The sequence below is a fragment of the Pseudonaja textilis genome, chromosome 2 (assembly GCF_049901715.1).
Source record: "Pseudonaja textilis isolate UNSWEBS1 chromosome 2, rPseTex1.2, whole genome shotgun sequence".
In the NCBI taxonomy this organism is placed as follows: domain Eukaryota; kingdom Metazoa; phylum Chordata; class Lepidosauria; order Squamata; family Elapidae; genus Pseudonaja; species Pseudonaja textilis.
In genome coordinates, this window is record NC_141991.1 from 54987343 (window position 1) to 54999505 (window position 12163).

The 12163-nt window shown below is 37.9% G+C and overlaps 1 protein-coding gene across 2 annotated transcripts in view; it reads right to left on the bottom strand.

Moving 5' to 3' along the window:
• Positions 1 to 11531: 11531 nt before the first annotated feature.
• The window catches only part of PPARG (peroxisome proliferator activated receptor gamma), a 69367-nt gene continuing 68735 nt past the window's right edge, over positions 11532 to 12163 (bottom strand). For both annotated transcript variants that reach the window (XM_026724294.2, XM_087923926.1), the window contains exon 7: positions 11532 to 11997. In XM_026724294.2, the coding sequence (XP_026580079.1) occupies positions 11750 to 11997 (248 nt within the window). In that variant the 3' untranslated portion in view covers positions 11532 to 11749. The remainder of the gene's footprint in view (positions 11998 to 12163) is intronic.

Below are 12163 nucleotides of genomic sequence, written 5' to 3' on the forward strand. Positions count from 1 at the left end.
GTATCTTTGTTTTTGGAGTCATAGAAATGATCTTGAAGAAACTAGATAGAACTAATGTTTGGAAAAGATTTGTTAATCAAGGGAATTGGAGCCTGAAAATGGGTTCAGGTTAATTCTTCCTTAATTTCCTATGGTGTAAAAAGGATGGAAAACACAGTTAGGCTTTTAAGATTCTGTTACTCTAGTCCATATCAATAAAGGAGATCTCCTTCAAATACGTTTTCTGACCTATCACCAGAGACCATCAAATGCATTTCCCTTTAGTGGAAGAAATAAAAGGTGCTGGCAAAATATGGTATTACCATCTGTAATATTCTGTGTTTTCTGTGCAAAAACAAAACAAAATAAAACAGAGGCTGGAAGCATCCTGGAAGAGCGAGACTTCATTCTAGGGTAGAAATGCCCAGGGCTACAAGTGGATGCTGAGAGCTCAAAAAGTTGACAGTGAATATGACAGAAGAAGAACATTGTTGACTGGAGGTTGGAGAAGACTTTTTAGACTGATTGGAACAAGAAAGCTGCTGTAAGCAGTCAGTTCGATAGAGCAGCTGCAGCCCTTTTCTTCCAGGCTCTGGCAGGGCACTAGAGATAAGTGGAGAGGTGCTAGGCATGGGTGAGCTCTGAGGCACTTCTTCCAAATTATTCTTAAATATAGGCAACCCTAGGTACTAGATAAATGCATCACATTAATTTTGGAATGTACCCTATCCATCACTTGGGGTTTGATATAGTGGTGAAGGTCTAGAAACCAGGGGAGGGTGAATCCTAGTCCTCCCTCAGGCATAAAATATGACCAGGTGACTTTGGTCCAATCATTCACTCTCAGCCTAACCCCCCTCACAGGGTTGTTGTTGTGAGGAAAATAGGAGGCCAAAGTATGAGGTATGATTCCTGCACCTTAAATTAGCAGGGAGGCTTTCAAAATAATTAGAACCCCATATTGTCTAAACAGGCTTTCAGATGAATGGAGTATCTTGATTTCTCTTCATCAGCTCCTGTTTCCCTTTCCTTAAGTACATGGCTGTTCAGCTTGTCCACATCTTTATTTTTTTAAAATCTTTCAGGAAATATTTCCACAGCAAAATTCAACCTCATTTGTTATATTTAAGGCTGCATTTTTGTTAAGCTGTTTGGCAGGCTTCCTTCACTCTTTCTGGCAAGCATCAGCCAGCTGAGATTTAACACTAACAAACTGAGGATACGCTGACACAACAGAACGGGTTTAATCATTTTTGCTGCACGAAGGACAAGATACTCCAGTACATTGCCAGCTCTTCCCATTGAAAGAGCCAATGAGGCTCCTGCTTCACCTTCCCTCCCCTGTCTCTGGAGAATGCCCTTTTTTTTCCTTGAAATTTCCACTGAGCTTGAGAGATCTCTTGGGTAACCATGTTCTATGAAACGAGCCATAAATGTTCAGCATTGCCACACAAGAGTATGAAAAATGGCCCATCGACATGACAACAAGGCCTTTAAAACCTCAAACTCCACATATGTTCTTATGCCTCCTTGTCCTTTTAAATGTCTGTAATCTATCTAACACTCCTCTAAAAGAAGGCAATCTTGCATTAAGCCAGACGAATGTAAGTGCAGCATGATAAATAAATAATACAGTATTCAATTCTGGGGCACCATCATTTGTCTAACTAGCTCACCTTTCTTCTGAGGAAAGCGAGACTGCATGCATGATTGCCACTTTTCCCAGTCCTTGTACCTATGCTGGGCTGAGATGAGACAGGATGCTTCATCAAGGCCACCCAGTCGCTAGTGATAAATGGAGGATTTGAAGGCGATATTTTTCTGATATCTTTCATATGTGAGATGGAGACGGAGTTTAGCCTTTCAAATGATTTACTGATATAGATTACATAGAGAGCATTATCATAGCGCACAAGTTATAAAGAGACACAGTACAAGTTCACTACCTGGGCTGCAAAAAATCAAGGCAACCACTAGATGGCAACAATGGGCTACAGTTTTCTATATTTCTTTGCTTCCAGCTAGTGGTCATTTGAAAGTTTGCAATCCAGATATTGTTGTTGATTGTACTCTTTAATAGAATTACTACAAAAATGACAGTATGTGCAAAATCTGTGAAATGTTTGCATTTAGTATATGGGTGAGGTATATTGTAGTTGTGACAGATTCCAATTTGGACAGCATCATTTGAAATGCACAGGTAGACATTAAGATAGAACATGTCCCAGAGAAGAGGGGAAGAAATCTCAGTCTAATTGTGTTTAAGAAAGAGACCACCATGAATGAAAAACTTGCTTTAATTTTGCAGTACCTATTTTTTAAAAAATATTAAGATATATCTAGTATTTTAGCAGGATCAAGTGATGTCATAATAGAATGGAGGTTAAATGATCACAGACATACCTCCAGCTGTCAGATTGTTCAGGCAGCATGATCTGGCAGCAATCTAGCTGTGGTTTGCAGACCCAACATGTGGTGTATGATCTGACTGGCACTAGCTTTACAATATGTGCACAAGTCATTTGGCTTATTCAGGCACTCAGCTTGTCCAAGCAGAATGAAGACCTGTCTGATAACAGGCGACCTGACAGAGTGTACTCACTACAGTTCAGGAGTGTATGTGTGTGTTTGTACAAATGCATTTATTGCTTTAAAGAATCAACATATTGGACAGTTTGTAAAACTCTGGAACAATCCTTCATTAAATATATTGTATCACTTCAGCGTTTATGTTTGTGTGTGTTATGGATTTTCAACAGTCATATCTTACATTAGCTTTTGGAAGTTTTGGAAGGATCTCACAACCTGTGGTTTAATAAACAATCCAGAGTTGGCATTAGACAGTAAATCCTCTATCAAGTCTTTTTTTTTTTTAATAAGAGGCACAGACTACTAGATCTCGGTACATGAAGTTTGACAGGCTTTCTGTTGAACCTTTAAGAGATGTAGATTTTATGGAAGGTGAAATATACCTTATGAGTTGTCAAATAAAGATCCATTCAACTGTCAAACATTATTGGGTTTGAAAAGGTGTGTAACGCATAAGTTTAAACCAAAACCTTCTTTGTCTGCAGTTTCACTGAGACAAAGGAAAGGTAATCAAGACTCAAACTGAGCACCACACTAGTGGTAGAGAAATGACTTTACAATTCAGACCATTTCATTGCCATGTTAATAATCAATGGGCAATCATCAACCATTTTCTGCTCAGGCAGAACAGTTTCCAGCACCAAAGGTTTTATTAAGAGGCTTCATTGAAGTCTTCACACATAATTAAGTGGTTCTAAGTGAAATTAAATGTCAATTATACGGAGCATTCTAACTCTGAACAGAAAAACTCCCAGATCTATTGCCTTGTAATTTGGGCAGATAGTGTTATTTTGTCCTGAGGAAATCCAAATTCATATAGGGCCTTTTCCAGAATAAATTGGGTTTGAAACAGATTGGTCTCCTTAAGAGCCTCTCTGGAGGTCAAAGCACGATTATAGCATAGTGTGAAGTGAGAGTGCGGGCCAACTTTGAAAAGCCAAAGCAGCTTCCATGTTTCTATCTCAACCTACATAGGTGGTGCAACTCAGCGTAAAGAATAACCTATGTGGTCCCAATCTCTGAAACCTTTGGAAGACCTCAAGATAGTGAATTTGGTGAATTCTATTTTTGATTTTGAAAAAAGTCAGTCCTCCTTTTTGACCCAAAATGTTGATAATTTATTCATATTCAAACATATGTCATATTTTATGTAGCAGGTAGGAAGAACTGTAGCCAAAATTAAAAGCACTTCAATTGCTTGCACTGGATACTAGCTACACTTCCTTAGAGGAAACTTTTTTTTTTTTACTGACTTCATATGTACTGAGTTCACCCGATGAACTGTTTATTGGGGCTTTTAGAAATGCATATAGTCCTCAACCTGCGACCACAATTCAGCCCAAAATTTGCTAAGCAAGTCATTTGTTAAGTGAGTTTTGCTTTATTTTATGACCTTTTATGACCTTTTATGACCTTTCTTGCCACAGATGTGAAGTGAATCACTGCAGTTGTTAGGTTAGTAACATGGTTGTTAAGTGAATGTGGCTTCCCCATTGACTTTGATTGTCAGAAGGTCACAAAAGGTGAGCACGAGACTCCAGGACACTGCAACTATCATAAATATGAACAAATTGGCAAGCATCTGAATTTTGATTATGTGACCATGGGGACGCTGCAGTGGTCATGCAAAAAAAGGTCACAAGTTACTTTTTTCAATGCTGTAACTTTGAATGATCATTAAATCAATGGTTTAAGAGGACTACCAGTATCAAATAAACTCTATAAATTCACAGAGATGTAAAGCCAAAACTGTGCAAACTTCATTATAGTTTATCCAGTGGCAGGATTCCAATTTCTTTACTACCGGATCTGTGGGTGTGGCTTGGTGGGTGTGGCAGAGGAAGGATACTGTAAAATCTCCAGTCAGAGGTGATATTTGCCCGTTCTCCGAACTACTCAAAATTTCCACTACCGGTTCTCCCGAACTGGTCAGAACCTGCTGAATACTATCTCTGAGTTTATCACAATGCCTTTGAAATTAGCGGGACAATCCGTGATTACTGATTTGTATATTGCTAATCTGTTGAAGACTAGCTGCTAAAGAACAATGGATAGCTGTTTTATTTTTCCCTAATTGAGACTCTGCAGCAGTGGTGGGTTTCTAAGTGGTTTATCACCAGTTTGGTGGGTGTGGCTTGATGGGCGCGCTTTGCACATGCGCACATACTTGGCGCATATGTACACTAAACATGCACTTTGTGCACGCACAGAGGCTTTCACACTCACCACCTGCAATCCTGCACTTTCCCTGTAGCTTCAACAGCTGACATGAGGCAATCTGCTGTGCTGAGCAAAGCAGCTGTGCTTCAAAAGCAGGAAATAAAGGTCAGTATGGGAGCCCACATGGACAGATGGGCCCAACTGCAGGGTGTTGGAGAGACTTGGAGCGAACTGGTTCTCTGCCAGCTGACCTTCGGCACTACTGGCATGGCAGAACCGGGCCAAACCAGTACCATACCCCACTGCTCCACAGGATTAACTTCATTTGACCTGAATCAAATTTTATTTACATTTAACTTTGCTCTGCATCTCGCCTGAAGATCCACCTGGTGACTCTTTCAGGCCTTTCTTTCTCCCTGAAGCAGAAAGACCACATCTATACTTTTCCCCTGAACTATTTTCTAGTTTGACTTAATCCCAGATTTATTCCTAAGATCTGGAGATTTTAACAGACACAAAGAGGCATTCAGGATGGATGGGTTGGGTAGCAGTCTTGTGCAAAACCTCAGTTGTAGTGTAAGAGAATTCCCAGATCTTTATCTGAGATTTACAATAATTCAGAGGTATCTTCAGGGTACAGTCAAAAAGCCATGAGAGCAGCCAAAATGGTGTGATTGAAACAGTGCTGCCATCTTAATTCTTTCAACTGTGCCCTGAGGTTTTCCCCGCATGTATTTAATCTGCTCTGATAGTCCCACATCCGTGAAAAGCAATAACAAATTTTGAATTTTTTTTAAAAATGATAGAGCATTATTTTGGAGTAGACGATGTAGAAGGGAGTAAATGAGATAACCAGGAAAAAGAGGGCGTGCATCAGATAGGTAATCTGAATGCCATAAAAAAGTAGTAAAATCTTAGTTAACCAGCACTTAGGAGGAACACCATTTTCCATTCTGCTTCAGGTAGCAAAATAAATTCATAAACTTATCAGTTAGCTTATCTGTCACACGATTGTTCAGTTTTTACTGCTATACAAAGTGTATGCAAGTGGGATTTTTTTAAAAAGCAAGTCAATTCACAATGTGCTTATGTTTTTCCTTTTTCCCCTCCCACCATGTTTTATTGCCTCTATTCCCACCTTTATTTGTTTGATGTTAGTTGTACTGGAATGGGCACAAATGTCCCAATTGTTATACTGCAAGAGTCATATGATTCACAAGACAGCTAAATCCAAAATGTTGGAATTTCTCATCCTGAGCGGAAGGCTTTGCATAGCACGTTCAGTCCGTTTTCAGGAACAACTGTAATTTCTGTTCTATCTTGTTTTACTCAAACCCACTTCATTTCATAAGAGCAGTGTTTCTCAACCTTGACAACTTTATAAGATGTGTGGACTTCAGTTCCCAGAATTCCCCAGCCAGTGCAGCATAAGGGTATCTGGGGGGTTGAAGTCTGCACAACTTAAAAGTTGCCAAGGTTGAGAAACACTGCTTTAGAGAATTGCTGGAGGATTATATCATGTAGATCAAGATTGGAGAACTTTCAGCCTACCAGATATTACAGAATTGCAACTCCCATCATCTGTCACCATTGGCTATGCTGAGTGCTGTCAGCTATGGTTCAGCAATTTCTAAAAGACCCCATACTTCACTGTTTTTACTGTAGGTTGTTGTGAGCATGAAGAGAACATTTTCTCTGTGAAATGGTTTTGTCATGCTTTTGTGCACAAGGCACATTATATTCAGGTATGTGAAATTCTGGACAGTAACTATTAAAATAATTGCCTGAGAGCAAGATTTAGCAACAGCTTTGTTATTTTGGCTGTTGTGTGTTTGCCTAGTTTATCAATGTAGAATACTTACTATGTATGCCCTTTACATAGGTCCACAACCCAGCGAGTATTATATACTTACATTTGTGATGACATCTGCATCACATTTATTGATTTTGTTTTTAAAGCATTTTTGTTTTCAGAAAAATAATTCAAGTTGTTAAATTCCACAGAAATAGTCCAACAGGGGCTTTAAATCTTATAGAGTAGGAAGCATGGACCAGAGGTGAGAATGTGTAATTCAATCTTTGCCGTTTTTTACTACTGAATCCCCCTCAACAATTCCTATTCCATAATGGTTAAGGAGAGATTTCTCAACCCTCCATCCAATGAGCATTTGCCAGATGGGTTGAACTTCAGCTCCAATCACGTGTAGCCTATCTAGTCTTCAATAGATTTGAAGAGTTCAAGGGTAGTGAAAAATGGCTCCTGTACTCCCTTAGCTGTTTTAGGTCAATGGTCTCCAACCTTTCTGGCTGTGCGGATCTGCAAGGGGGAGAAGTGTTGATTTCACACATGTGGCCTTAGACAAATGGACCTTCGTGCGCTCGCCCGCTGCTTGTGCAGCCTGGTTCCCAATGGGCTGCAGACTGGTACTGGGCCGCAGACCGCGGTTTGGGGATTCCTGTTTTAGGTTTACAAATTTAGTTCATTACCATTAATAGATTCAACCTGTGGTCAGCAGTGAGTAATAGATCTAGTGATATGAATTATATTTACTAAAAATAATAAGAATTTAGACATTCTACAAAGTTTTCAATGTATTACAATTGTGAAATTAAAGATTGCCTTTCTTTCTGAAACATGCTACTAAATTTTTAGCAATCTGAAGACAAGAAAATAATTTTAAACGAACTATATTCATTAATATTCAACAAACACAATTGGTATCTCCAGTGGTTTATGGCATTTGTAAAAATGTGCATAGAAGCATATAAACGTTTTTATGCTGGAAGTTTAAGGCCGTGTATGTGCACATGCATGTGTTGTTCAAACAAGGGGGAAACATATTGACACTAATTTTGGTGTGCACACTATAATTTGATATAGAGTGCATCATGGATCTTATGCATGGTGGTTAGATTGTTTTATAAACATATTTTAACTTTGTCTTAAACGTTGTTTATCATCTATTAAAATAGTATATATATGTGTGTGTGTGTGTGCGTGTGCGCGTGTGTATGTATATATGAATGGTATTCAGCTTTGTTTGGGTATTTTCCCATGTCGTTATAGTTGTGCTTTTAAAGTTGTAGCAACATTTTGGCAGAATCTCATCTGCCATCATCAGGCTTCTGTATTGTGTTCGTCTGTGAGTCAGACTTTTACAGTTGTTTCAGTTTTAAATTTGGGGCTAGCCTACTGCTGTGCCAGAATGGTTTTTTCTTCATCCTGATTGGTTGGGAGTCTTGGTCTGTGTTTATTGGTCTTGGAGTTTGCTGTGTTCTGCTTGATTGGTGTTTCTAATATCTTCTGTCTGTTTTGTGGCTTTTTTTGGTGTCTTGATTGGCTGGCAACATTGTGTTGCTGTATTGGAGGCTTTTAGTGCAGCTTGGCTCTGAGTAAATGGACGGCTATCATTTGTTAGGAAGCTACGTTTCATCTGGGTGCCTGGTTGGAGTGTGTTTGAGCTGGAGGTATCATGGGGGATACCTCCTTGTGCCCAGGTGTTTGCCTGGCTAGTGGTGTAGAGATTTTTTTGTTTGTGAGTGCAGGCTTCCAAATGATTGAGAGTCTGGTGGAATCATCTCTTCTATTCATGCTTTCAGGTCTTTTTTCAATCTCTATGGCTTCTCTGATAATTCTGTGGCTAGGGTTTTGATGCCATTGAAGTTGATGCTGTGACCTGTGGCTTCCATGTGTTGGACTAGTGAGGAAGTGTGGTCAGCTTTTTTTTACTGCATTTGCTTTTAAAGTTGTAGCAACATTTCCACCAATCAGGATGAAGAAAAAAACCATTCTGGCACAGCAGTAGGCTAGCCCCAAATTTAAAATGGAAACAACTGTAAAAGTCTGACTCACAGATGAACACAATACAGAAGCCTGATGATGGCAGATGAGATTCTGCCGAAATGTTGCTACAACTTTAAAAGCACAACTACAATGACGTGGGAAAATACCCGAACAAAGCTGAATGCCATACATGTAAGTACCCGCGAAAACTTAAGAATGAATGAATGAATATATATATATATATATATATATATACACACACACATATATATACACACACACACACACACACACACACACACACACACACGCACACATACATATGTATAAAACCAGAATCAAATGTATTAAACTGAACTGAATTGCCCAATCACAATTTTGCCCGTTTTATGTAATAGCTATTCTAAAAAAGAAGAGGACAATACAATATATACCTGCTAAGATTCAGAAAAGAAAAGAAAAGAAAAAAGAACACATGTTCAAGTTAACAAATGTTTTGGGTTAGAGTCATGTTTTCAAAAAACACTCAGTGATTTACGATTTGGAATATTTTCACCAAAGCCCTTGAGGTTCTGAAAATAACACAGCCTACATAAATTGACATGAGCAAGCTTTTTTAATAAATAAAATCCCATAGAAGCAGAATATATTTAAACTCAAACCAAAATTATGATTATAATTCACATGAGAAAATACTAGGACTTTAGAAAAAGGGTTTTTCCCTGAAGTGGGTGAATGGTCTAATTAAGTACAGACCCCATGGTAAAAAATGTTTTCTTATTTCAAACCCTGATACATGCTAAAAATGTTATATTTCTTGTACCTCATTCAATAATTTGGCTTGCTACTTTTAAACAGACAAATGCCTAAGTTCTTGAATATCATTTTGCCAAGAAAATTAAAAAGCAATTTTAATATGAAAAATGTAATATGATATCTAAACTATAATATAGATTTTATTTATCACTTTATTTTTCATTTTTTCTCAAGCTATTAGCACCATTTGAAATCAAAATCTGAAATAGGTAATTTCCTTATTTTCAGTAAGGAAATTGAAAATGGCATTTTATTTGAGGCACATTGGATAGCTACTCTGACTTGATCGAGAGTCTCTCATTAAATTCTTAAATATTGCGTTTCCCACTCGTAAATAATTCATAAAAAGCAGAAGTGAGGAACAGCTGGAAATCAATGTCATAAAATTTCCTTTGCAGATACTCTAGAATCTTAGTTATTTACTAACATTTGCCAAGTATTGAACACACATTTCCACATAGAATAAACCTCCTGCCAAACCAGTTCATCAGAATGGAATCAGCATTAGCCAATTCTGTCCAGCAACATGTTACAAAGTTGCAGGATTTAGGAACACACTTTATGTTTAAGCTTTGTACCTTGATTAAATATACAATATACAGTATAAACCACAGGGGATCAGGGTGTAATGAATAACTCTCCTTTTCAGTTTAGATAATAAATACAGTTCACATTTGAGTTGCTTTAGATATGCAGTCTTATTGGTTTGATTGAATGTACACTTGTCCATATCTCCTGCTATGGTTTTGTTCATTGTGTTGGAAGCAAACCAGAGGTTTAAATGTGTAAGACTCTTACTTTTGATCCCTGGCAGTACCATTCTAGGAGCAGCCAATGGAGAGATATCTTCTACTGGAAGGAACCACAATTGTGTTCAAGGCAGAGACTAGTAAATTCCTTGTTATTTCCATCTATTCTCCTTAGAAAATTTTTGAGAGAAGATTTGAAGATCCACAGTGGATCAAAAACCTGATTAAGACTGTTTGTTTATTCACAGTTTATAGTAAGGACAGGTAACTACCACCATTCAGAAGTTGCTAAGCTATTACTCCTAGTATCCCTCACCACTAGCCAGATGGGCTTGGGAGACTGGAAGCTCTAATTCAGCAATATCTGAACGGCCACCTGTTATCTAACTCTGATTTAATTCACTCTCACTATGGAGAATTTCCCTGAGCCATAGTATTTAGATCCTGGTAATCAGTAATTTGCCTGCACTGGTGTTATTTTCAGGCCATTTACACCATTCTAAATCTTCAACACTAGCAGCATGTTTACCTAGGGGGAATGAAGGGATAAAGATGCTTCCTATACTTCCATTTTGGCTCAGCCTCCCAAACTCCTGGGATCCCCCAAACAGGACCGATGCACGATCTGTCTGAACAGTGATACCAGTAGGCTTTCCAAAGTCACCAGGCATTTCCAGTTGGAGAACTATTTCCTTTCTCAGTCAGAAGTTGATGAATGCTATCTTGTTCCAACTTGCTGCCCTAGAAATACTAATCCAAACAGCAGTCCCATAAAATCTTCCCTGTTGCTTTGCAATGTTTGACTTGCTTGAGGGCAATCACATGAGGGAGCTCACTGCCAGCTTTGCCAAGATCAAAGGAGCCTGCTTCTGCCGCCCTCACCACCATACAGAGGGAGTGTTTTACATCTCAGGGCAAATCGGAGTTTCTGGTCCTGTGACAAACTACCGCTAGAGGCAGCAGAGAAAAAACAAAACAGCTATGCAGCTCACATTTGAAATCAGCATACAATATAAAAAAGCATAAAACTAATTTTGCACTACATATCCTGAGCACCTTGAAATGTACATATGTTTATTTAATATAAATGTAAATCATAAATATTCATTCTTCTGGCAATCTCTTTCAAACCCAGCTAAATGTCAGGAATGTTTTTAAAAATCCCGCAAACTAATTATTTTTTAAAATCTGGCTCTTTTGCACCATTCTGAAAAACATATTTAAAAGTTAGATGTATGTAATTTGAGCCCTGTAGAATAATGCAGTGACCTGTATAATTGTTGTTGATTCACAACCACATCAAGATCCAGAAAACTTCCCTTGAGGGAGAAATTACTCTTCTTTGCAATGAAGCTGAACTATACCCTTACTCCAATGTTATTTTAAAATCAGTCTGAAAAAGCAGTGCTATTATATCAAATAAGTCAGGAAAAAAGAATCTTGTAAATACAGTCAACATTTTGATGATAAAGACATTTTAATATTAAAAGCAAATTGTAAATGTATCTTTATAAACAATATGCATAAAATAGATCTATAATAGTAAAGCTCTGTCTCTTTTTAAATGGTTTTTTTCACAGTAATTTCTTAGGTATGTAATATTTTCCCTCTTAAAGAAATAGTGCAATTTGATGAACGTACTTATGTAAATGAATTAGAAATCTGATGACCCTTAATACAAATCCTTGTAAATTTCTTGTAGGAGTGGATGAAGGCTCATGTTTGTCTCCGTCTTCTTTATAATTTGCAACAGCTGCACATGTTCTGTTACAATCTGTCTGAGGTCTGTCATTTTCTGCAACAATTTTGCAAACAGTTGTGATGATTCTGGGTGATTCAGCTTTAACTGGAGTTCTAGTGATTGCAGCAAACTATCTTGAATATCTTCAATAGGTTTCACATTCAGTAATCCAGGGCGATCTAGAAACAAATAAAACCATTAGTTTTAAAATGTATATAGGTATATCCATAGGTGTAACTGAATTATAAAAGTTTCTGTATCAGTTCTAGCATTACGGAAATTACCTTTAAGCACCATCTGAACTGGAATTACCCATAAGTTTTTGACTGTCACAAAAGCCTACTT